The sequence below is a fragment of the Scophthalmus maximus genome, chromosome 1, assembly GCF_022379125.1.
Source record: "Scophthalmus maximus strain ysfricsl-2021 chromosome 1, ASM2237912v1, whole genome shotgun sequence".
Taxonomy (NCBI): domain Eukaryota; kingdom Metazoa; phylum Chordata; class Actinopteri; order Pleuronectiformes; family Scophthalmidae; genus Scophthalmus; species Scophthalmus maximus.
In genome coordinates this window covers 24,589,248-24,617,147 of record NC_061515.1, presented here as the reverse complement: position 1 = coordinate 24,617,147, position 27,900 = coordinate 24,589,248, and the positions used below count along the sequence as shown (strand labels likewise).

At 43.4% G+C, this 27,900-nt stretch overlaps 1 protein-coding gene and 1 long non-coding RNA gene across 2 annotated transcripts in view; one reads left to right on the top strand and one right to left on the bottom strand.

The window, feature by feature from the left end:
- The window catches only part of prkx (protein kinase X-linked), a 28,775-nt gene extending 13,524 nt beyond the window's left edge, over positions 1-15,251 (bottom strand). Inside the window, exons 1-3 of the mRNA XM_035636184.2 lie at positions 14,573-15,251; positions 7,593-7,761; positions 5,183-5,446 (exon numbers count right to left, since the gene is read on the bottom strand). Of these exons, the coding sequence (XP_035492077.2) occupies positions 5,183-5,446; positions 7,593-7,761; positions 14,573-14,726 (587 nt within the window). The 5' untranslated portion in view covers positions 14,727-15,251. The remainder of the gene's footprint in view (positions 1-5,182; positions 5,447-7,592; positions 7,762-14,572) is intronic.
- LOC118311999 overlaps positions 15,231-27,900 on the top strand; it is a 40,560-nt gene continuing 27,890 nt past the window's right edge. Inside the window, exon 1 of the long non-coding RNA XR_004794128.2 lies at positions 15,231-15,623. This is a non-coding gene — a long non-coding RNA (uncharacterized LOC118311999). The remainder of the gene's footprint in view (positions 15,624-27,900) is intronic.

Below are 27,900 nucleotides of genomic sequence, written 5' to 3'. Positions count from 1 at the left end.
GTAATACAGCAAAGTTTCCATGCTATCACTTTTTAAATTGTGAACATCGTTCCAACTATTTTTCCAGGTCGCTTGGTCTGTTTGTCATCCCCTGGTGCTGGTGCGTCAATATATTTTAACACTCACATATTTAGTTTCGGAACTTTTCTGAAAGAAGAGACATTTCCAGGAACAATTAGAGCAAGGTACACAAGTTTCATCCAAACGACCAGAATTCCAGGAATCAGACACATAATTGCAATGCAACAAAATAAATCACTGTATCAAATGTGAAGGGTTAAATTCAGTGACAATAAATTCATAATCACAATGCTGAAAAATTCACTGGTGGAAATTCAATGAGTCTGGGGAGGCAGATTTGCTTCAATACTATTTGACAGGTGTAAAGTGATCTCTGCTCACCCTGCACATGCTATACTGTGAGTAAGACGAGTAAGACTCTTGTTGCATTGGGAAGACAACAGCGGGAGGTAAAGTGATCTTCCCCGGCTGGTTTATATCTCATAGTACGATGAGGATACTTGATCTGTGTGTGGACACGACAGTAATGGATCTGGAAGTGTCAAGCCAGTCGTTACTGGATGGGCAGCCGCAGGATGAGAGTGCCGTGGGGGCAAGAGCCCAGATCCAAGTACTGAACAACCAAGCGTTGCCCGGTGAGTGTAAACAACGGGAGGAAGTCTACAGCAGATGATGTGCCTCTGCCTCTCCAATCTTGTGGCGGACACAGTAGCTGATTGACACTATGCATGTGTGACACACATGCTCAGCGCTCCCTCTCAAAGTCACTTGTCCTCTGATGAAGAGCACTTGGCCCGGCGCCAGACTTTCATCGGCCGACACCGACAGCACCTGGGTAATGACCTCTTTCGGCCAGTTGCTATGGCAACGATAATTTGTATGGAAATTACGTCGGTCCTGGATGAAGGATGAGGAGGCTGCCGATGCCGGGGGAATGAAAGGCTGCGTAAGTGACGAGCAGAGGCGCGGCCCCCGGAGGAAATAAAACACGTGTTGTTGTTGTGTGTGTTATCATAAGGGGTTCATGTTTAAATGTGTTGCTGAGTGTGTCTGCCAGCAGGGGTCACTGTGGCTGCATTGGGAGGGCTGTGCTGTGATGACGCTCCATCACACCCTGAACAGGGAGAGCACAAGAGAGCTGGTGGCAACGGGCTAGCCGTCTTCCTATCCCAGGCATTGTTGCTGCCCTCCATTTATATAAGTGGGTCACTTGCACATCAGAGAGGTATCTACTCCCCGTCTGTTTTGGTCTCTCAGTCTGAGGGAAAATGTAATCTTACTCCATTATGTTTACATGTCAGCGGGGGTCAACTCAGCGCTAGGCTGAGACACTGGGGAGAAACACTGCAGTAATGAGGCTGCGGTGCAGATGGAAAGCCCTCTCTTCCTCTACGGTGCATCTTTTCAATTCCGCCAGGGTCACCGAGAGGTCTCACTCACTGTATCCAATTGTGACTAAATTACATCAGTCGGGGAAGTTTGTCCTTCGGTGGCACCGCCATTGTAGATTTGGGAGGATTCCCTGAAAATCCCAAAGGACGACGTGAGCTTCTTCAGGGACACTGAACACAGGAGGAGGATGGTTCTTCCTCATTTTTCTTCTGCCAAAAACTACAGACACCTGCACATTAGTTCCAATTCATCATGGGCCAAATTAAATAAATACTAAGTGGAAATAAAGGAAGGCTATCCCACCGCCCAAACAGCTTGAGCCATCAGTCAAACAAACTAGTTCTCATTAATGATGGGTGTGTTTGGGGCGCAACATGCATTAACCAATCAGAGAGCCTTCTCCTGTTCCGTCTAAGGGCCAAGTGCACTTGGTCCATGGCAGATTGCTGTTATAATGATTATGTTTGCCCTGTGGAGCAAAGTGAAAGGACGTATGCAGACCTTTTTTGTGTAGAATAGTGTATGCATGTTGTGCAGCTGCCTGTATAGTAGTGTCTTATAATGCACCCTTGAAATAGCAGTGAAAGGCTGCTCCATTGAGTTCAGACCAGGTTTTTTGCACGCTCTACCGCCTCAAGATAGCAATGCACCAACAATACTACTCACAATGGTGATGGCTGCCAGTGCATTTGCTATTTAAACATCATGGGCGCTGGACGGGAAACCTTCATATTGGAGTATACAGGAAAACCACTCACGCAGACCAGTACCTGCTCTACGACTCACACCATCTGATCATGTACCCACCAGTGCCCAAGGCCAGGAGAAGGGGCACAGACAGCTGAAGGAGGCACTTTGTGAAAACTGCTACAAGATCCAGGAAAAACAAGAACATGCGTAACAACATAGTGATCCCATGTGTGTGTTTGGAGAATGTGAAAACCTCAGGAGGATCTTTAACAAGCATCAAATCCCCATGTTTTTCAGACCCAGTAACACATCAAGACAGAGACCGGTTCACCCCAAAAGACAACACCTAACACAGAAAAGCAACCTGGTATATGCACTGAGGAATGTGGTGGCATGTATATCGGAGAAACTAAACAACCACTTAGCAAACGCATGAATCAACACAGGAGAGGCAGCTCCTCCGGACAGGACTCAGCTGTTTTATTTAACCTAAAGGACAAGGGACACTCCTTTGTAGACACTGGTGTACATATTCTGGACAGGGCAGACAGATGGTTTGAAAGAGGAGTGACTGTTAAAATAGAGAAACCGTCCCTCAACAGAGGAGGAGGCCTGAGACACCATCTTTCTCCCACCTACAAAGCTTCATCTCTTCCCAGGAGACTTAAAAACACTTGTGTCGAAACAGGTGACTCCAATGACCTTCTTACAACAGTTTCTGTTGTTCCAACAGTCTGGGGGCATCAACAAGCTCCGCCCCCACTCCACAGTGGTTATATGCCTGGTTCACCGCGACTTAGTTAGAATTGAAGAACCCTCCTGGATGATGGTGAAACAACAACCAAGTCCAGTTGCTCCTGATTCAACACCCTGGCGGATAACTGTGACCTGGATGAATGAGAATCTCCACTAACATCTACTATGCATGTGCAAAAACAACACGACAGGTCTGATGTGTTTCCATCTGGCTGTCATAAAGCGTTGGCTTATTGGGGGCAGGGCTGAGATATCACCTTTAACCTACCATCTTGTCTGAAATGTTCTTTAAGTGGTTTGTCTTTCTGTTAATGCGTGTGGTGATTATCAGCTATAATCCCAAAGTGTCCAGAGGAACATGATCTATGATATCTGCTTCTCGATGGGCGATAATGTGTTTTTAAATTGACCTTCCAGGAGATTTGTCCTGAGCACAACCTCCCCCTGCTGCTGAAGTTTGATTTAACTCAGTCAAATCTCTCTAAACTGTGTTCTCTTACTGTTCAGCTACCAACATCTATTTCTGATGCAACAAACTAGTTAACACAACCATTTTAAGATGACTGATGATGATGAATTTGTACAGTAGAGCTGATTTTTCCCTCTTATCCTATTTAATATCTTGTGAGCCCTCTCATTCATCTGACTTGCTGTTTGGGGAACACGCAACTGTGAGAAAAATAATGTCAATATATTCAGCCCTATAGCAAAACTCTGTTACTTCTTTCTTACTTACAATGTGTTATTAAAGATATGTTTTGCATGTTTTTGAATTCTTCGACCACCAAAAGGCCTTCAGGGTGAACTGGACAGAGGGAGCCTTTCAAAAAGGGAGGCGTTTAATAAACTGAAACCAGCAACAGCCGCCCCAAAACCAACACAACGTGAGGCTGTGGCCTTAGAACCAATTTGTGTTGTTCTTCTTCCAATCTCAATTTGGAGTTTAATTTAGGTTTATGTTTCGTCACTGACTGAGCAGTAGTGTGGCTCCGTTGAGCCACAGCCTGTGAGGGAATGTACAGGATGAGATCAGACATACAGTGTGTGGACTGACAGCTGCTTTGTCATTCACTTTGCACTTTCTACTGATAATCAATCAAGCATCAAACACCATGAGCTGAGAGCAGCGTATTCCCATCTGTCATTCAGCAACACACACACGCACACACGCACACACACACACACTGCTGAGAGAACAGAAATGTACTGCAACACCAGGAGACTTCACATAGCTTATGTGCAGCAATCCAAAAATGATGCCATGAAAACGTTTAAAATACTGGACTTACTAACTCAACTGGCACGTGCCAGAGGATTTTCACACATTACATTCAATTTGTCCAAAGCGACTTACAATCAGCGATTTTTGACTGGTATCACAGGTAGCATTGAGAGCCTTGCCTAAGGGCCCACACTGACTGGGAATCAAACCCCAACCTTCTGTACCAAAGTCAGTGGTGTAACCCACTAAGCTATACCAGCTGCCATCATGAATTTCAGAACAGGACAGGACCTTGTCGTATCAGCTCAGTCTATTAAAATAGTTTTCCCCTTGCAGTCCAGGACAACAAGTAAAAAAACATATACGTAAACTTTTACATACAACATAAGGACTTGAAAGATTGCCAACTTCATATCTTTCTGTACCTGTTCCCAGTCAGAATCTACATTTTTAGATATAAAACTCCCGAATAGAAGATAAAGCAAGAACGATTGTTATTGAAATGGTTATCGCTGTCTGGATGACAATAAGCCATATCTTAAACAAACAAGAGAAAAACGCTCATCACAAATTCTTCCTGTCTAAGATCAGATCACATTTTTTGTCAGTACAATACCCAAAGATATGTAGGATGGCATATTAGGGACATTGTATGTAAAAACTCACAAGGAAAACAAACAAAAAAATTATTTTCTGAGATCATGTACTGTAAAAAAAAAATGTTGAGGAGGGGGGTTGTCAGGGAACCACCTGCAGTGGAAGACCTAATCAAATTTAGTATACTTTGAAATCAAATTAAGCAGCAAAGCAAATATATGTTATCTTAGCACAGCATCTGTGATGTTTGAATGGATGAGCCTCGATGCAGAAAACAGCTGCAAGTGAAGTAAAGAGCTACTGGGAAGATGAGGCCTGAGATGAGCTGGTCATGTGGGGCTGGTCTCAGACTGATAACCAACATCATCTTCACGTCTCAAATTCAACACTGACATTTATGCCCCTCCACACTTCTACAACTCACTGTCAATTGGACCCGTTTGAGGTAAGGTTCACTTATATAATTGTGTTTGTCAAAATGAACACCCCTATTGTTTTCATCACCTGTCAGAGAGCTTCTTCGCAAACCCAAAGTCCGTCAGGCGGATGTGTCCTTCGCTGTCCAGCAGGATGTTCTCAGGCTTCAGGTCGCGGTAGACGATTTCTTTTGAGTGGAGGTACTCGATGGCGCACACGATCTCCGACGTGTAGAAGAGGCCCGCGGTGTTGCTGAAGCGCCCGCGGCTGCGCAAGTAGCTGAACAGTTCGCCGCCTGGCACATAGTCCATCAGCATGTAGAGGAAGCGCTCATCGTGGTGCGTCCAGAACCTGAGAAAAAACAGAGAAGGCACACGGGCGGAGTAACATGCAGTTGGCCTCTGGAGACACGCTGCACATTCTTCACTGCACAGTCGTCCTACGTGTCTGACACGTGTTTGACGAGTTGCTGTCTGACAACTTGAGGTAATCAGATAGAACGAGAGGCTGTAACAGACTCAGACGCTTTTATCCCCAGTGTGGTCTGGAACGGTATGTAGCAACTACTTGAGCTGGAAGGGCACTTCAGAGGAATAAAACCCAGAGAGTACTGTCCCTGATGAAGATGGAGGAGGCCCCGGTGTTTTCCATAAGTGCCGGCTGCCGGCCACAAAGACAATTACTCACTTTCCTACACTGCTGTTTTGTCTCCATATTTCCTTTTTTCGTTTTCTGTTTTCGTGAAGCAGTTGTTACCTTAGTCTGCAATCTGTCTGTTTTCGTAATATACAGTACATACAGATAAAAGAGTATGGATGTGTTCTTGTATCCAAGAACAAACAGATAAAAGTCGGTTCTTTATGATGCTCTGTCTGTTCACTTACTCACAACAGATTCAAGCCAAACTGATAAATGCAAGGGTTTCTTTTTCGCAGACTTTGAGTTGAAGATTTAAGTGTGAATGAATAAAACCAATCTTAAGTCAATTACCCAAAATAAAAAAGTGAAAACCTTTTTACAGATTGTTTTTTGCAAATGTATTGAAGATCACTGAAACTGAAATCTCTCATTTGGTGGTAGTGTTCATTAGTATTCAGACACTTAAAACAACAGCTTACAGAAGAACCCTTTGGTTGTAATTAAAGCCTTCCTGGGTGAGTAGCTACTTCTACACTGTGCACAAAAGATTTAGATGCTCAGATGGTCGGCCTTCCAGCGGTTCTTTTATTTGCAGAGATATCTTGGAAAATGTGTTTTTCTGACCATATTTCATCGACCTTGATGGATAAACGCACCATCAAAGGTAGCACACATATATGCTGTGATGCAGAAATGTCGTTTACATAGCAATTTCTGTCTTATGATCTGAATATGGCACTTATTGAACCACCTGCACAGACTAGTGCTTAACCTGGTTAGTAAATCAATTTGCAAAGTTAAATATCTAAGTAACTTAAGGTGTAAATATATAACACAAAACACAGCCTGTGTTTGTGTGTGTGTGTGTGTGTGTGTTTGTGTGGAATAACTCTGCATTATTTCAACAAGCCCACAAGCTGTCCAACATTGTAGTGAGATTCCTGGAACATCTCAGCTCTAACAGCCCTTTCATTGGGTTAAACAATAGCTGGCAATGGCAAGTCACCTTTCTCTCAAGTGATTGATTATGCTGTCAATCAATCACACTTCACATGCGCTGCCACGTTCTGAAGTGAAAATGTGAACCAGGAAATAAAGGGGATAAAGCAAAATGCCGTGTGTAGAGAGAGATGGTGGGGCCATTTTCCCAAAGCCCAACATAGTGAAATTGCCGTTCATGGTAAAACACAATGGGTTACGTGCTGGGAAGCCGGTTCTGGGTTTTGTGCTCTGATGTTAAAGTCATATTTTTCAATCTGTTCTCATCTCATACATAGCATCTCTGGAATCCAATTCACAGAAAAGCATCAGAACAACAAAACACTTTATTTCCAGTGTCTGTTTTGCTTTTAAGGGTCGTTACTTGAAAAGTATTTTTTTCCTGGGCCCCCACGCAGGTCGCCAGATCATTTCTGTGGGTCACGTGATATAATTTATTAAATATGCAATAACGTATTATAGACTGGGAATTGTTTTCAAGTTAAATTGTCTGTACCAATGATAACATCTGCTTTAGTGGATAACGCAGGGTTTAAGCCACGTTGATTTTGCGGCGCACTGAAACACTGTAAAGAAATTATCATGACAGGCATAGTTTTACTTTCATTATGCATTTTGAGAATGTGTTGATTTGATGAGTATTATATTATATACATTATCAAAATAATATATGACAACATACTAAGCTAAAGTCATTAGAATTACTCAGACGTATAGATCTGCATTGATGATGATTGGAATCAACTTGTTGGGATTCACTGCAGACACTAAACTTTGACCTTCTTCATGACACAGTTTCACCGAGTGGACTGGGCCACAGCTCCCCGGTGTTTGGAGGCAGGACTGGGTGTGAACTCACAGTCGGATGAGGAAGGGGTAGTTGACCTCTGTCAGCACCTCCTTCTCGTTGTGGACGTGCTGCTCCTGCTTCAGTCGGATCACGTCAGGGATCTTCATCTGCTTCAGGGCAAAGAAGGCCCTGCTCTTCTTGTCCTTGACCAGGAAGACTCGGCCAAAAGTCCCAGTGCCTGAGGAGGAGGATGAGGAGTGGCATTAACCACCGTGACAGGGTCATGTGTGGGTGCTGGGATGCACTAGACTGATATTCAAACCCGCATGTATCATTCATGCATGTTAAACAAATTTTTTTTTAGTGCTGCACAATAGTGAAGAGGCCTTAGTTTTATCAGGCTAATCAGCTTATCTTTCTCCCACTTACAATGCAGTTCTTTCATATCTTCAACTCTTTCCAGGAGACACCAGCAAGCTCCGCCCACACTCCACAGAGGTTCAATACCTGGTTTCACCACAACTACAAAACTACAACCAAGTCCAGTTGCTCCTGATTCAACACCCGCATAATGACACATTTATGGGATGGGACAGTGAGGCAGTGGGAGCGGGCAGTAACGTCTGCGAAACAGAATGACTGAGGGCACTTTGTGCTGCATCATATGAGCCCAGCAGTTTGGAGTAGCCAGCTGTGAAGATGGCGTTCATCCAAACCTCTGTGTCATTCCTCGAGATGAGGAGGACCGTCTTGGCATTTCATTCCTGCTGTGCTGATGACACAATGAATGGCTGACGACAGCGCGCGACACAACAGCCACTCTCAGTCAGACATGGAACTGCTTCAACGTCCTAAAGAAATGCCGGCTGTCTCGTTTCTCCACTTTACCTACAATGACCCTTTGTCTCGGGCCGATTGGCGTTTCCATGGCAACACAGACAGAGCAGTCCACCACTTCAGCCAGACCCTTTTTCATGGGTGCTGGTGAGAAATAAAAGGTGTCAAAAATCTAAATCTGCTTACATAAAGTATTTTGGAATTGCCTTGTTGTTGAAATATGCTAAACAAATAAACGAAACTATCCCCGGGAGGATGAATGTGAGCAGTACTTCCACAGTACTCTCCTATGGCAATTTTGATAATGTAGAATTTATTTAATTATTACAGATTTTATATTGCATTGTTTTATTCCTAATATCTTTAAATGCATTTCTGATCTCAATCACTGGTCCAAAATTAATAGAAAATGATCGATGAAGAAAAAAATTATGATCGATAACACATGGTTGCAAAAATGGGTTTATTATACCTTCGATAATCATCCTTAAATGTTTCACTTATATTCAAAACCTTTTTAAAAAAATCAATAGGACAGCAATATTAACATTTAACGGCTCATTCAATCTGAGAATGTCTTTGCCTTCCATCCTCCTGTACAAAGGCAAAGAATAATATTTTTAAGATAATAAAGCTAGAGAATATGTCTGCCCCCAAATGTTCACACTAAATAGAGAGGTTGAAAGCATTGTGTACTTCAATGTGGCATCTTAGAAGACCACTTCATTGACTTAGCATTCCTCTACACCATTGTCAGACTCATGTTAGTACTAGGGGTCCACCAATTATCGGCCTTGCCAGTTATCGGAGCCAATTTTAAAAATGTTTATGATTATTTGTATCGGACATTTTTTAAGCCAATTTGCAGATAAGATAATTTCAATTTATGTGCTAATTTGGCTCTGATGCAGCCGCAGTCACGACTCTCTGTCCCGTCCATGTTTTTTTGTTCAACTTTATAATAATGCTTTAAGGCATTTCAACAAAGTTTTGTGTTAAAGGTTTGTATTGTTCTCAATTTTGATGCCTTTTGACACTTTTTTTTACTGCAGACAAATATCGGTTATAGGTCTCTTAGATTAGGAATAATCGGAATCACCCCGGGAAAAAAGCCGTATCGTGCGACCCCTAGTTGGCACCACAAATATTGTCCTTGATCTGGACATCAAGTTCTCAGACAATTAGTAAATGCAGACATAGCACACATTTGTCTTCCTTGTAATCTAGCACCGACATCACCGACAGCACCTACATCACCCAAAGCTTGACGACTGACGGCTCAGTCAGAGATTGGAGTGTGTTACTAGTAGCAGGCTATAGAGTTCTGCTGAGCTCACACAGACATTTTGACTTTGAAAACTTCTCAGTAACATCGCTCCAGGACATTTTTTTCAGACTTCGCACAGCTGAGGTCCCTCCGGAAACACGACACAACACAAAGGCTTGATACAACTGGTTATAGAAGGAACTGTCAGCTATCCAACCCCAACTGCCTGTCAGGACAGAGCGCTAAACCCGTGTAGCGCCTCACCTTGCTCAACAACCCCTTCACTGCACAAGGCTTGCATTGTATGCGTGTTTGAACATATACGTGAAGGGGAAGGAAAACAAGAAGGCGATTGTCTTTACACACTTAAGTGATGCTACTGATCCCAGGGCTGCTTCCTTGGTATTTCCGTAGTCAAAGTTGTTATCAGATACTATTCTGGGACAAAGGCAACTGGCAATGAGATTGAACTAAGAAAAAGGTCATGTGCCTTCAGAGGATGATATACTGTGTGTGATACTTCCCCCTCTGGATACTGGGTCGTCCCTGACTTCTTTTCTACCTGCCCTTTCCGAGACTCCGGTGAACATCCACACCGCATGCAGCTCCGAAGATTCCTGTTGTACTGTGCAGGATGCAACTTTTATGAGCAACAGAAGCCAAATCAACAAGCAAGTCTCAGGTTTGAGAATGTGATGCGGTTGAATAATTGATTTGCTCTGACAGGACTGCAGTGGGTGTTGCCTTTAGTGGTGTTCGGCGGGTCATATTGGCTACTTCAGCATGTGACAGCAGCCAATAGATCTAATGGAGCCAGAGAATTGCCTCATGATTTCAATGACAATTACAACAACAGCGGGCAGATAAAGAGCTTTAGCTGATTTGTTTTAGGCAGCAAATCCCTCTCATCAGACAAATTGACTTGGCACATTGGATTTTCATACGGGACTTATAAGCTCGGAGCTTCCTCCCAACAGGATGGATGCCGTCCCTGCTGCATACAGACATTAAGCTAAGGCTTTGTTGCCCTGCATGTAAACTAATGCATACTATTGAAATACACATGCTCCATAAAGTACGCTGCATGATATGATGAATCAGAATATATGTTAAATCTGCCCGCAAACTATTACTGTTAATGAAAAAAGGTCTGAGGGATGCAGTGTCATCGCCATCTGGTCTTTTATGATCATTCTGCACCACTGTTACAATCTACTGTCAACAACACAGCAGCACTCTTCATGTGGAAGACTGAAAGGCTGCTTACATGGGTCCTGTGGTAAAGCTTAAGATCTGCTCTGTGCACCATGCAGAAACAAAATACCTTGCTTTTTTACTTTGAAAACTCAAAAGATTTGAAATTAAAATTTGGGTGGGTCAGATTTTTAACGTTACACTTTACACTACGTTTGGTAGCACTAACATCAGGGACAGTTTAAGATGGTACTTTAAACTCGTTGAGCTTGTATGATATGATATGTTTCCTTTGGCATATCTGGGGCTCTGGTCACATCTCACTGTCCCCATGTCGGCGTGACAATATCACTAAGATTAAAAATGTCCTGTTAAAGAAACAGGATAACAACAGCATTCACACTACTGTTGTTATCCTGTTTCTTCTACATCAATGCATGATAAATCATGTTGCATCCCTAACCGCCACTAATAAACTGTCCAATCATCTATTGATTATTTTGTATCTAAAATTGGCAGAGGACGACAGCCATTTACAGTACGTTCAACTGAGACCCTGGCACAGATCGACAAATGTGCATGAACCGATTTGACCCCGCCCAACCCAGCTGAAGAGGAGAGATGTGCTATTTCCAGGTCCTCGTTGAGACATAAGCCCCCTGCCATTCTGTATTTAAAGGTCTGTGTCTATGACATGTACTTGATTTTTCAGGTGTTGGTGACCTCAACTTTTTTACAGTGGCCACTTTGTACCGTTCACCTTCGTACCATTGACAGTTATTCACTGGATTTGAACTACTGAAGTCTCAATAAAAAAAGAATAACTTTTGACTGGACTGGACTCATCTGCGACGGGGGTCACACACTACACGATCCTTCAACCGGAGCAATGTCTCCAAAGTACGTTTTGTCACGAAAACACGGGCGAGAAGTGACACGAGGAAAATATGCGATACACGAGAAAACATCATGCTGTGTTGAAGAAGACTTGGAACTATTGATTGAACCATAAACTCCTCAGGGCTACAGACTATCCTTTTTATACCAGGAGCACTGCAGCCCCTTAATGAAAATTTTAGGGGCATTACAATGTGTTGTTTTATTTCAAGTTCATAATGTCACAATTTAATTGAATTGAATGAGGAAAAGGGGTCAATGGTTAGTTCTCAAGGGTCAATGGATTTCATTTTATACACATTTTTTCTGGCCAAGTCATTTCCTCCCATCTTCCTTCTTTCCGGCATTCGGTCGCTTCCCATAGGTTTTCATGTAAAAAGGTGGATAGTGTCTGTACACACCTTACCCTCAATGCCTTCCCTAATAAGTGAAATTATGATATTTAAGCACCAGCCCACACATTGCTGCTGTTCTGTAATGCCTCCGTGAGCGCACTGACATCAGGTCCGTCAAGCCCTCGGAACAGACCGGTGAGGTGGGACACTTGGAGTAGAGGAGAGGAGAGGGGCAACACCGGGAAGTCCAGGCTGGACGGGGCCGCAGACGGTGAAAGGGATAAAAGAACCCGTTATTCCTGTTAAACCGCACCAGGGCCAGTCCGGAGTCCGACCCCGGAGGCTGGCCACGGTTGCAAGAGAACACGGAAGGCGTGTCGGACGCAATCCGGGCACCGCCCCATCGGCAGGTGGAGATCTACACTGATCTCATGCGTGGCCTCTCTGGAATCTAATTGACGGAAATCATAGCCACTGAGAACTTTAATTCCTGCGTGGACGTGAAGACACACCGACGAGTGTAGTTGACGTGACCCCCGCAGTTGACTAATCACTCGTGGACTCTTCCCCCTCTCACACACATTGGCCTACACTGGCGGACACGCTTCCTCAAAGAGTACAGAGACTTTAGACACTTTTGCTTGTGCTACACTTTCCGGACCGGTTGACTAATCGTTCATTTTTATAAACAGACAATGGCCGACCAGCAACAGAATCAAAGTAGGTACGAGTGCGAGAGCCCACACAGCTCCAGAATCACAGAAGACAGCTCAGTAGGACTCCCTATGGTAAGTATGACTCTCCAAAAAATGAAAATATCACACAGTGAAAAGCTAAATGGTCTCAGCTTCGAGACATCACTGACCTCTGGTGACCTGTAGGTGGCTAGGAATGGATTCACATTGAAATGCAGTCCAGTACTGGTGCTCTTGTGCAATACGATGATGTCAGTGTGACTCAAACCTATATCATGTCGATAAGCCTAGAAGTGATGACTAACCCACAAAAGGGCAGGTCGGTGCCTGAACAAGGACTACAAGTTCTCTGAAAACTCCCTCACTAATCACAACTCTGACTCATGGAATATGACTTTGGGCTCTTCTGAATAGTCATCGTCTCTGACCGAATTTGACTTATCGCAGTTTCTGTGGGTTGGTTCGTGATGGGCAGGTGAGGCCAGTTTCCGCACGTGCTCTCGTGGCTCTATTTGGCACCCTGAATGGCAGGTACACAGATATGGCCTGAGTAATGGCGAGTTCTGCGTGCCTGCAAAATACGGTCGAAACCTTTATGGATTTATTTAGCGGTAAACCGTGCCGCCAGTGAGCCAAGGTTTCTCTGAGCACTGCAGATGGCCAGTCGGACTAAGACAAGTCTGTGGACAAGACAAGATATTTAATGACCATCACCTGCATGGACTTTGCATTTTTGTATGCACTGTTGTATGGATACATTTGCTAATAGCTATATCAAGATTAGCAGATGAACCTTAAGTTAATAATCATAAACCATTCATTACAATATGATACAACTTTTAGATTCTTGGGGGTAATTTGGTTTAGGGCAAGTGGCAAATATAAAGAACAACAACAACAACAACAACAACAACACAATAAAAGAGCTGTTAGACATACTGAAAACACTAAAGGCCATAATCAATATGAAAATAAATTGATAGATTAATCACTTTTCTAAGCAAAGACACCAGAGTCACTGGTTCCAGCTGCTCATCTCTTTCGGGTTTTTGACAGCTGGTTGGATACCAAAAAATTCACATGTCATTTGGGAACATTCAGTTTGAGCCCTGGCAAACTGTGATATTGAACCTTTTTAACATATTCCCTGATAATTGTAGACCAAAACCATTATTATTTTTAAAGAATTTGAGAAATAGTGATGAATCAGCGATGAACTCCACCAGTAGTCGCAGCACTGCCTGACCGTGTCAGGTGCCCAATACAAGACATCTCACGACACTTTCAACATTAAGTCGAATCTCACCTGTGTCCTCGTCATGCTGGCCAAAGTTTGGTTACTTTATCAGTTTGACAAGTGCTGTCTGGTCGTTGTATCATATGTTCATCACTACTTCCGTGCACTGTAAGACAATGACTCCTCATAACACTCATTAAGCCCCACAAGGGTAAGTAGCAGATCACGGATGGGGGGGGGGTTGAAGAGGTCAGAGGCCAGAGACATCGGTAGGAGCAATATTCAGCAAGTTTTTACAGATAAAAACATTTCAGAGTTTGGGTTAGGGTTATTAAAATATAATGAGAGCTTCTAAATAGGTGTGAAGGCCTTTTAAGGGCAATCTGGAACCAGCTGTTGTTTGTAGGGTGGGGAGAAGGGGGGGGGGGGGGGTCGGAACCTGCACAGAACTGAACCTGTTCGATACCCGGGCGGAACCACTGCAGTATCCTATGCTGTGTTACATTTATTTATGTCCCTCCCTGGGTCTCCCCCGGGCCTCGGAACCCGCTTTCATTTGCACACGTGCGTGACAAGTTGCCACTCACCGACTGTGGCGACGGTCTCCAGGTCATCCAGGCAGTACATCCGGTGGTTGGGAGCCGCGTCTCCGGCCGGACCGCCGCCGCCGCCGCCGCTTTTGCTCTCTTTCGCAGGGATGGTGTCGTTGTTGAGTCCCACCTTGGCCTTGGAGGACGCCATGTCTGACTTAGTGTCGGGAGTGTCCGGGTTGAACGATAATATCCAGCGGGACGCAGCCACAGTTCGCGCAGGGCATTTCCGGGCGGAGGCTGTGGTCAGTCCATCTTGTTCCGTCCCGGCTCAGGTGGGACAGCGGCGACAGAGGAGAGAGAGAGACAGAGACAGAGAGAGAGAGGAGCAGCTGACGGTCACCGCGCAGAGTTCAGAGGTCGGACAGGCGAGAGGACCAGGAGCCGCCGAAGGGACGGAGACAAAGGGGTTCGAGACAGGTGCTCCGGCGTGCGGCGTTTATCGGCTAGTGACCCACATGCAGCGGATGGGAAAAGCATGGGAGGCAGGGACGCTCCGCGGTTAAGCTCCGTCAGTCCGGAATGAATGAAAGGCAGTTCCGGGGGCTCACTGACTCCAAGGATCCCGCGGCGCTTCGCCCTCAACTTTCCAGACGTCCTCCATTAGTTCCTCAGGCGCAACCGGCCACAACAACAGACCTCACCCAGCGGCTCCCCGGCTCCTCCTGTCCACATCGACCAGGAAGAGACACAGGATCCGCGTCCATAACATTTTCAAAATAAAATATCCGCCAGCCGTGACTGAGTGACAACTAAGCCCCCAGGACAGCGCTGCTGTTTCCTTTCGGGGCGGACGTGTCCTACACTAACACCAAGTGATACAGCTGTTCTACAGATAAAAGTAACTGGACTCACGATGTAGAAAAACGATTGTGCGGTGTGTGTGCTACACCGGTCAACTTCCGGTTTTTCCCACTTGACTATTTGTGCCTTGACACCTCTGGAAGGCAGACTCTGGATGTTGACAACACACGGCCAATGAAAACTACGCTGTCCCGGGACATCAACCAATCACGTGTGAGGAAGGGCGTGGTAAAAGACAGGTATGGTAAGTTAAATAATCTTGTATGTGTTACAAATCTACAAAATTTACAAAGATCGTCTTAGTTTAAATATATTTGTGTCAAAAGTTATTCCCAAAGAAGGTAAATCAACAAATTTGATACGCATATTTGACTGTCACTGTAATATATAGTTATTTTATATTGATATGGGTACTTTTTATGCCATACCTTGATTACCAGTTGGTTGACATTGAATGTCCAACATATATGGAACTTTATTAATATGGAAAGCCCAAAGAAAATGAGAATGGTGGATGAAGTATCCAGATCCTTTGTGTAAATGAGCGTAATAACACATTGTAAACAATACTAGGTAAGTTAAATTCAAGAATTTAAAATGTAACTAAAGTAAAATAAGGAAAGTGTATTCAGGAAAATGCATAGAAATTATCAAAAGTGCATATTATACAGTATAATACCACTACATTACTACCAGAGCATTCAAGTGATAGCAACATTTTTTTCTATTCAAATCAGTCTCAAATATCTTTAATATAGCTATAATATATTATCAAGTAAAGTACTTGAGTACAGCATTTGAGTAAATATCTGTACATATTTGGTTAGATATGCTATGAATTTCATTAAGACCAGAATATCCATTCGTATGGACAAAGTAGCTTGATAAAAAGAGTCAAGTGGGATCATATTTAAGTTTCTACTGGTGCCACTCACTGGAATCAATGCCAAGATAGATATTTCAGAATCAGATTTATTAATCATCAAAGATGACAAAGAGAGTGTAAAATCAGTGCATTTGTGTTCCCAAAATAGGTAATGAATCTGGAGCCGCTCTCTGGTGCTCTTAAAGATAGAACGACCATGTACGGTTTGCAAAAGCACCAGCAACTTTTCACATTCAAAGCCGCGTGGGATTATCACATTGCACGAGCAGGAGGGAAGGGGATGTTTGGCAGTGCAGACGAGAGGATGGTGATTTGTTTTGGATCAGAAACAAGACTATATATTGCTTTTTTTCTGTTTCTTTTGGCAATTTTGGGGGCGGCTGAACGAGCTTTAACCTCAATGTTGACATTGTCTTTTTATGTGACAAACTTGTTGGCAAACTGCAAGGTAGCTTATTCCCACATGCTGAATCTGATTTCTGTCTTGTCTTGTTTTGTTCTGTCCTGTAGTATTATCAACCATTTTGTAAAACACAAAAAGATTTATTATTATTATTATTATTATTATTGTAGCGTCCCTTAATAATAATGCTACGAGACGTTCGCTACTTTGGCTGGTTCTTTATGTGATCCTGAAACAGCGGTTACTGTAAGGACGTAGCCGACGGCAAAACCACAGAAAACATGTGCGGTCACAGTGTAATCTCCACATTCAGATCACTATCTCTTACGCTCCTCCCTCAACCAGGAGTAACAATAACACCGGCCTTCTTTCGCTCTTTCCGCCAATCACAGTTACACAGACTCAACTCACTGTCACAGTTGAGATGATTGACAGGCATGCTCACTGACAACCTGCAAAACTCAGTAACTGCAATAACTATCCCATTTCTGCCTTTTCCGAACACAACGGTCATAACAAAGAATCTATAACATACATTAAGATAAACATATTAACCAGCCCTTTACATTATTATCATTGCTGTTTTTTGGAATGCGTTCCTTCCAAAGGAAAATAGCTGTCTCTTTGGCTGCTAAATGCTTGTCTGTGGTCCCCAGCTGGTCTCTAACTTTGTCTGCTGCTGAGCGTAGTGGACAGTAGCTTTTTATAGCCTTTTCTCTTCAAACTGCTGCTGCTGCTGCTGCCGAGGCTGATGACGGCTTCCAGGCTGAACCAGATCAGTAAAGCTATGGGCCTTAAAACCAACACAACTGAAAAAAGGAGCCAGAAAGCTTTGTTGGGCCCAGAGAAACTACAGAGTTTGTGATAATTCTCTGTGAGTGTTTCACCGGGGATTTGACCCACTGTTGATATAAAAACATATTGATTAGTGCAGCTTTAAACGCTGTCTTTCATTTTTACAGTATCAGTTTTCAAATATTACAAATATAGTGTAAGTCTACTTTAAGTAGCCAGTGGCTTTAAAGGCTACTTGGACAGGAGGTTAAAGTTATGGGGGGGGGGGTAAAAGAGGAAACTCGAGACATGTGTCCCACTAACAGATACTTAAGATAGTCCACACTGAGTCAGCTGCTTCCAGTGCTCAGACCCCTCGCCACGGGCAGATCCAGATTAACCTACACATGTGTATTTCGCATGGTGTTTTTCCTCCTCTGGACTCACATAAATCAGGCTAATTCTCCGTATAACAGCTTTTTAAAAAGTCCAGAACGCGCAACGCAAGGGCACTCATTTTGTGAAAACATATTTCAGCTTTCCCGACTTGCACACATCCAGTTATTTCACAGTTTTAAGTTGTGTGTCCACATTAGCAATGCAAAGCAGAGTGGCTGCTGTTAGGATTCATGCTGCGGTCTCTTTCTTTTCTTTTTTTTTTTACTATTATTCTTTATTCCTTTTTTTTCAGACTGTCTGGAGTGTGAATGGAATAAAGATGGGTTGGATTTAGACAGACGAGGCCCTATTGGAACTCCACAATGATACTGGCAGAGTTCCTCGGAAGACGTATGTCATACACAGAGATAGAGACAAATGGTTGCGGCAGGAGTTCAGTCTTAGAGATAAGGCTTTGTGGAGTGCTCCTGCTTCACCCGATGTGACTGGAGGACTTATCTTGATGGTTTAAACTTCAGTAATTATAACTAACAAAGGATGTGTTCTGCTTTGATTCACTCAAAGAGTTCGTTAAAATGACATCAGTGATCGGGAGAAAGGAGAAGATATGATATGACTTCATTACACTTTATAATTTTTAAACCTCTAAATATTTTTCAATTATAAAAAATATCAGATACACTAGAAATTACAAAAGGAAGATAACTTAAGTGTTTTAAACTTTGCCCTACAGTGTGTACAACTACATACAAGCACATGTACTCTCTTGATATTTCACATGTGATAAATTCATTCCATGTGGAGTTATTGAAGTGATTGTAAGAAATACAATGTGGAATCAATGTCTATCCCATTTGAATCACATTCCACGTGTTACTATAAATGTATGTGAGCATTTCATAAATGGACATATTCTTTTGCACATTTGACTCCCACACGATGACAGGGCACGTGAAGTGTAAGAAATCACTTTTAAAAACAAGAGCACTCGACAACACTTCGAAAGTGCAATCGGCTATTTCCTCTCCTCCACTCCCTATCTTCTGCTTTCTCTTTCTTATTCTGTCGCTTAATGCCGTCTCAACTTCCTGTAATTGATCCAAAAGTCTACTATGAACTATCTTAAAAGTGTTTTCACACCGCAGACGAACTGAGCCATGATTCAGTTTGATCCAGACCAGGACCACCTCTTTTTGGTCAGACAAACTTTTGGTCTGTTGGTTTGGAATGTGTTCTGAGGCACCTTTCACACCTGCTTTTTTGGTTTCGACTTAACTGAAAAGTCTGAAGGCGCCACACAGAACGGGCAGGTGTAAAGTGCCCCTAGACACAAATACCAATTCAGTATTATTAGATTTTCAAAACATCACGTGTTAATTCTAAACTGTTGCATATTATTTCAGGAACCAGTATTGAAAGAGGAAGGATTTTACTTCCCAAAAGTTAGTCTCTTATGTCTCTTCTTCTTGTAAAATGAGAGATAAACAGAAATGTTGGGGTTTTTTTTGGGCCAGATTGAGGCAGATGGATAATAATGCTCCCTGGCCTCAGGCTCTGTCAGTTTGGATCCGTCCCTCGTCAGAACTTCTCTTTTCCCACAGCCTCGCCAGTTCTGTCCCGCTGTGTTTACTGCTGGATATGTGTGAGGGAGAAACAGTTTGATGGAGATCGAGTGCAGTCGGTCCAATTCGAGTCGATTCAGGACACCAGTCGGTGTTTTGCGTGTGTTGTTTTGATGCTGCGCAGAACAGTTTCAGTCAGAATACTCGTGACCGAAAGTTGTTAGTGATGCTGCCCTCACAAATGTGCATGGTGTCAATTTAATTGTGCACAGAAATTCATACAGAGCAGTGTGACACCCACACATAGAAACAGCTAGTTGTTAATGAAAGATGCAATCTCCAATGGTAGTTGGTTGTGGGCACAATTTGCACGATGCCTGGGAGTTTTCTCAAGCTTCCAGTGGAAAGCTGCAAAAGCCTCATCATTTCATACTGGATGATAACCCAGGCTGCATTTATTCACATTGAATCAATGGCACATAAGTCAATATCTGGATCTCATGCGAAACTTCACGTCCACCCTGCTTTTAACGAACCTCACTTGGAACATCTAATGTGAATAGTTTGCCTTACTGCTTCACACCAATGTGAAGCTACAGTGATGGGAAGGGAACTCTGTCAGATGACTCATTTCACAGACCTGTTTCCATCCTGCATTTGAAGCTAAACACATTCTTTAAACACCTAAACTGACCGACAGATGTTTTAAGCAGAGCCTATGGAGTTAACTGAAAATTTTAAAGCCTTTTTTACGTGCATGAACTTAAACGTACACTTCAGAGTGTTTGACTGCTAACCCCTGATTTGGTTGATGGATTGCCAAAAATATGTGCTCTGATAAAGGCAGTGAAGAAGAAGAAGATTGCAAATTTGCGAAAAATAGTAAACAATGCAGGGATTTTTCATACATTTAAAAGAAAAATAGCTTTACAAATGTTCTGCAAACAAAACAAAGATGTTCTTTGTGTTTTTAACAAACTCATATTTCTGATATTTCTTCCTGCTCCCTTTCCTAAGTTAACAGAACCAGATTTTAATATGCCTGGATATAAGCAACAGTAGCGTTAAATCTGAACACTGAGACCATTAAAGTCACAGTATGTTCTAGATCAAAATGCATTTCTCCAACATAAGTCATGCAACGCATGAGCGCAACTCCTCTCTGTGGGTGTTTTAGTGTTATGCCACCGCATTAGCTGTCCCATAATTGCTTTTGCCATCTGCTGGAGTCATTCGTACAATAATATCACCATCCAACTGTGTAATTTGCCTTTGCAAATTGGGCTGCCCCCTGACCCCGGCACTCATCACGTCAACTCTCCCTTCTCTAGAAGTTTTCTTTCTGCTCTCCGTGTTGCCCCCTGGCCAGTGTTTTAGCCGCAGCGTTACTGAATCAGAATGATGATGGTAGGACAGTGGTGGTGAGGATGTTGGCCCTAATATCAGTCTCTGAGTGAACCGTGACAGTTACTCTCTTCGGTGGGAGAACCAGAAGCTGCTTTTTTGACCTGTTTTTACATGTATCCCATCCTTAACTCCATCATATCTCCGGGGAACATAATTCCCCTCTCAAAAATCAACACACTGCGTGGTAAAGGAGACACACTAATATGACGCAAAGGTGGAAAACTGGAACATTTTGTTCCAAAAATCTCCCCTTATGTGTTGTAAAACAGAAACACTTCTGAATCAACAGTTTCAAATGATCATTTTCAGACAGTACACATTTCGTAAAGTAATTAACCTGTTTCCTGCAAGGATTTAAGGAGAGTAGGGATAAGGGATCTTTTGTCGTGATGGAGCTGTTTATAAGTCAATAAGTATAATGAATTATAAGTTGTCAACCTTCAACATAATGGACATGACTCTGCTGCTCTAATAAATCTGCTCTAATGTGAAAATCCTGTTTTCACCAGGGAAATATAATTTCACACTTACAATATCTGAATACCACATGTGCCATTTAGAACTACTACTACTACTTGGTCATACCGGTCATACTGTTTATACAGCTGTGGAAAGCAGTTTGTATATTTGTATGTTCAAGCACAAGTTCCCCATGGGGAAGAAAAGCATCACACGCTGAGATGTTTATCCAAAAGTTCTGCATTTAAGGAAGTGATTCCCTTAATATTTAACGCATATTTAATACATAATATTCCATATTCCCTCGCTGACTATAGTCCCTCCCAAACTAATCATCTGTTTGATGGTGCTGCAGACGCGATGCAAATGATACTTACCTGCCCTGCCACTGCTCAATGTGCCAGTGCCAGTGTGAAAGTTAGAAAAGCCAGGACAAGTCAAACACACCGTGATGACACCTGAAGTCACACATTTCACTGGAAGGTTTATGCTCGATTGTACAAATGACTTTTCATGCTTCGGTGCGTTTATTAGCCTGGGACCTAGACAAATTCTGGGAATTCAGGGTACAGTCTGGATCCCCCTCCATTGGGAAGTGCTTTCCCACGGGCAAAATCGTCAATCACAATCACGACCGATTACCTGATAATGGCCGGGATTAATGCCACGACGGCGAGAGAAGCGGCTTTTGTAAACAACCAAGATGGCGGGCGCTGATGAACGAACATTTGACGCTGGGGCACCTGATGTTATCACATTTCTTGTGGAATCATCATCACAGACATCTCCTCTCTGCTCTAGTCTGTTGACATTTTACGTCGCTCATGATTCGTTGCTGTCACTGGTTGTACGGTTGTCCAGTGGCGCCCGGAAGGCATTTTGTTCTGCGTCCGTGGGTAACGCTTCTTGGAAATCGAAAATGAACCAAGAAGTCCCAGACTAATACACATTTGAGTATTAGTCTGGCTAAGCCAGGATCTGTGTTTTTATTAGCAATTGGCCATTTTCAATTTAAGTTTAACGGCAGTATAAGGCCACAAAATACAGCGATAAGGTGGGGAAAAAAAATCTTATTCCTAAGAATGAGATAACACAGAGGAGATGTAAATGAAGAAAAGCAGACCGCTGCAGGAGGATTGTAATCTTTGAGACAGCTGGGGAGTGGGGAGAGGCCGCAGCTCAATATCAGCAAGACGTACCTACTGTAATACGGAGTGCTGTTCCTCCTGAAACTACAATGAGTCTCTGAGGTAAAGTGCCGCAGAGCATTCTGAACTCAAGCACAGTCACAACAGAAATGAGTTTTAAAAGGGAAGCTATTGACAAATCCCGTCAAAGGCTGTAAACTGCTTTCTCCTTCACTCGAAGTGTTTCCTCCGTTGGGCTCATGTTCAGTCGGAGCCGACTTGTTAATTTCACAAGCACAGTTAAAATGACGAACATTGCAGCGGGTCATACGAGCTGTCGCTGAAATACCTTTTAATTCCGCGAGTAACTTGACAACATGCAAAAGTTCACCTTGGCTGTCGTCTAGTTTGTGTGTTTGTACTTGACCAACGATCACTTTTCACATTATACCACTGTACAATCCGAAGTGGACTGTGTTTTCTGCTTATAATATGTTAAATGGTGAAAATGCATATTGTAAATGTTATTTCTTTAGAGTCCTGACATATATTATAGTTCTATCCACGGATCCCGCTTCCAGGCTCGACAAAGGAACACAACATATATCATACTGATGTACCGAACATGTCATTTTTCTCTCTTTGGCCCACAAGTACAGTATTACTTTAAAGGAGAGTTATGACGGATCAACCACACTAGAAAATAATTTCATTATGAAACATTTCATTATTGTATTTTATACTGTTGCCATAAAAACAAACAATGAGTTAGACAGTCCTCTACATGACACATGGAAATCTCACTTTGCTAATCTCAGGCAGAGGTTCCCAGACGATACCAGAAACAACATTTTGAAAAATTCATAGAAATATCATGTTTTTAGCATGATTCCCGGCACGCGGACCACCTCACAGATCCTGACTTTCCATCAAACCACAGGATATTGTTGAGTGCCTGAAATGTATATACAAGTCCTCTAAACAGACACTATGCTCCTCTACCGGATCATTCTGCATGTTAATATTTACATCTAGTACCAATATACAACGACAACATAGGACGTTTTGTTGTGTGTCCTCTATGTAGTCAGACGATAGTTTTTTCCTCCTGTAATAAACCTATAATTAAGTTTCAGCTCTTTACGAACCATGTCCATGATGTTTAGCCATATACCCTTTGCCCAGATAATGTTTGAGTTTTGAGAACTTTGAGAGTGGATATGAACATAATCTAGTGGTTCTGCATGCTCTGGATGCAGCAGAAAAAATATATATAAAAACGAAAAATCAGCAATACCTGCACCGAGTCCAGTTACCGGTGTTCAGCCTCAGAACAATTTTCCGTTTCAAAGCTGTGATCTCTGCAAGAACATACTGCTGGATTTTACCCACAGCACTCTGGCTTCATACATTAGTAGCCTTCTATGTCATTTTAAGGGCAATTTGAGCTGGCCAATTTCTGACAAGCACCACTCGGTCGCCCTGTCGCACAGCGGCCATTGTTTTTCGGCTACGCGGTGATTGCCTGGCCATCTGTCGTCACAACCGGGGCCAGCAATCTGAGGCGACACGCCCCTGATGTTTAATGAATAAACCTGCTTCTCTCTAGCAGGGACTAAATGCATCTCCCCTCTCCCGAACAGTCAAACCCAGGATGGCTCCGGGGCCGGGCGTGCTCTTCAGAGCGTACCCGCTATCCAACCACCTCTCGAGACGAGCGTCTCAGATAAGCCCCGGGTGTTTGATGGGGAAAAAAAAAAAACTGTCTCTCTTCCTTTATCAATCTCAAACAGAGAGCTGTTTTTTTTTTTTTTTTTTTTGCACCATTATTCTGTGCTCTAACCGATAAGGTGTGGAGAGCCCAGAGTGGTGTGAAAGACATATTGTGCAGGCCTGCGGTTTGCGAAGATAAAATGAGAGTGAATCACAAAGGTCAAAGGCATCTGAGAACACGCGGAATGCGTCTGGCTTCTGTTTTTCGGCGGCTCCATTCAACATCCAAGGATCATGTTTAATTCTAAAGCGTGATCAGGAAATGGTCATGGGGTCTGTGCGGGAACACAGTCACAAGGTGAAGCAATGCTCATGCCTGAATACTATTCTAATTAAGTTAGCAGCACTGTGGAGTCGGCGTCATTAAAATAAGAGAGGCTAAATACATATCACCCATTCAATCTACATGAATCTGAAACAACAACACAAGAGTCCACTCAAACTACACAAACTACTCCAGTTCAATGTCAGACGTCACCCAGGTACTGTACGTGAGTCTGTCTGGACCATTAGCGCGCAGGCCAGCATTCATGTCCATGTGCACTGTACACACCGATATCATCCCCCAGAATAGTTTCGTAATAACAGGATACGTCAGTAAAGCTTCGGCATCGTTGAAATCGATAAAGTTGCTCAGCATGTTGTTCGACCACATCTAAAATCACTGTTTCTACCCTACCTATTGTGAAAGGTCACAGCAAGGTGAAGAGAAAAGCCTGCAAATTTGAAACGCACAAACTAATTTTCACTAAATAGAGTAGGTTATGATTACACAATCTTAGAGCGCGGGTGACACCGCGAGAGGTTGCGAACCAACAGCGTATTGAGATAATCTGATTCATAGGTCAAACCCAAAGTGCACCTGAAACATTGCAAATCCCTTCGTATTTACAAAGGTAAACCGCAGCCCTGATGTATGAAAATAGAAAAAAGCTGTATGACACTGGAATTGCATGTGTTATATTCAATATGTAACATTCCAAAAAGGCAATAGTTTACCATGTACAAAAAAATAAATCTATTTTCTTATACAGTCCACATGAATGTTTCGGTTAGTGAGCCAGCTCCTGGCATACACTGGCAGTAGGATCAGCAGAGTGTGGAGTCCCACACTTCCTTCCCCCCCGCCACACCGTGCAGGTCTTCAGGGGTCAAATCATTCCCGTGTAAGGGGCCAAACTAAGTTTGACTTTGAAACTAATGTGATGCAGTTACCTGTGCCGGGATTAAGGAAACCGATTTTTTTAAGGCGAGAACATGGCGGTAGGAGGAACTGAGTAAACCCCCAAACCTTAAAGCCGAGTCACCAGTGCATCACTGTGAATATGAGTCAGTCACCTGGAAAATAGCCGTTGGTATTGACAGAGGCTCTGACTGATGTGGATGTTGACACGAGGCACCGCCGCCGCCGCCGCAGCAGCAGCAGCAGCAGCAGCAGCAGCAGCAGCAGCAGCAGCAGCAGCAGCACAGTGATTGGTGCGAGCGCTGAAGCACATTCACTCATTTCCAGTCTCCGCCCAGGAGGGGAGAGGGGGCTGCCTGGAGAGCCTGACCCGAAATCTCTCGGCTGACGCCCCCATGCAGCTGCGCTGTGGGGGAAACACATAATGTCAGAAATGTTTGTCTGTTTGTCTGGAAATATGTACAGTACTTCTCTGGTCAGGATTCTGTCAACTCCGACTCGGTCCGCCTCGCTCGGTGTCGTCACGTCTGAGGGAGACCTCAATGTAAAATGATTTCAACATTGTTATATTTATCACAGAAGTTTTGTATTATTGATCATTAGTAGTAGTAGAGCTGTATTGGTATCACTAAGTATTGCTATCCTGGGCTACCATCATGAACTCTGTTGGACTTTGAAGAGACTCTCGCGAGGTCTTTCAAGCGAATTACACTATCGCATGATTTTCATGTATTTACTTATGCGTATCATACACAGCATCAGATTAATGCCGTACTGTGAAGTGTTTGATGATGGTTTTTAGAATGGAACGGAGATGTAAAGAGGAATGCCGTTGATTTCGAGGGGGTAGTACAACCGGGGGTCTTAAATGTGTTGGAACTCAGGCAGTGCTGGAAATGGAAAAGTGACAGAGACAGTTAGACAGTTATGGTAATGTCCATTATTTAGCGCCAGAGTGAATCGACCAGGCACGCCAAAGAGTGAAATGTAGAAGTTCCTGTACGGCGTACTGGTGCGTACCCTCCCCATTTCGAGCACTGGACGCAGGTACACTACCCGTGTACCAGCCTCGCTGGAATACTTTCTACCATCACAAAGAACTCGAGTGAAAGCTCCGATTTTGTAGCAGAGCCGCTACAAGTCGAACTGCCCACACAACCCCCCCAGCATCCGTATCAGTCTCTCAAAGAACCCTAGCGCAGATGAAAGCCCCCTCCAGCAGCGACTTAGGGCTTTTTAGCCACTTTGATGGCCCAGTATTTCAATCACCTGCTGATGACGCCAATACATTCTTCTCGCACATTTCGCTCTCTGATTCAATACCACATGTCCCTAAGAGGAGACACAAGGGGAGCGTGAGCCGGGGCGCTCCTCACTCAGAGCGGCGAGATAAAGACATCCAAGTGTTCTTTGAGAAAACGAGTTAATCCGCCGCGGCGCGGCTCAATACGGGGAAGCTGTCGGCGTCCGCCGCAGATGATTACGATAGGGGGCTGTTGCTCGGATGTGTTTTTATCCACTTTTCCGTTGCTGCAACTCAATCGCAACGTGATAAATGTACAGCTCTTAAGGAAGCCCATTTGGCTCAGTGGTGGCAGTTTCAAATTCAGAGGCGCTGGGTGGGATTTCTTTCAATTACAGAGTCTAGGAGTGTGTTCCCTCATGATAATAATGTCACTTGTTTAGACTTGATTCCCCACCGTGTCAGAACCTAGTCTTTTGGCACAGTTAATCAACGACGCCAGGCACTTGTTTTAAGGAGTTTTTGCACAGCAATTTCACCAAAATTATAAGCTGCCATATAAAATCAGTAAACACGCTACAGTAAACATGGTGTTTGTTCCTCAACCAAGACCACAGTCCCTCCTCCCAACAGGGTCCCTGAGCTGCATAGCTGAGTCATTCTATAGCTGCTAGCCGGTATGAACACATGGCACCGCACCGGAAATAAGCCATTTCTTTATATTTGTTCAATATAAAAATGTCCCTTCCTTATTGATTAAAAGAAGAAAGCATTATGTTTCCTTGAACACATATTTGTCAAATGCAACTGTGGGTCGTAGGGCTGAAATACCTGGTGGCAACGGAGACGACGTAGTCTTACATCAGATTTACACCTTCTCAAAGCTGCAGTATCTGATTTGTTTGGCTTCGCGCAGAATGCGCTTAGAGCGCAATACTAATGTATTTTCATAGCATCAAGTTGACATTTTAGCAAACATTTGCCAGCCATTGATTGCCGCGGCTGTGTCCATTATTTCCTCCCCTTTTGTCTCTAGTTTCATCTCCATTCGTCTCTCAAGAACAAATATCTCTTGACAAAATGCTCCACTATGGTCATCAGCTAGTGTGCAAGTAGTGGACTTTGTAAAAGAACAACAACTCATAAACAATGAACTGAAGTGCACCGGAATATATTACACATGCATCTGCCGCCACGGGACTAATGAAAACACATTGGAGGGGCATTGTAATAACGCTATTTAATAATGATGACATCATGATGTCATTCGTACCATATGATGAAGAATGATTGGTTGTAGATCAT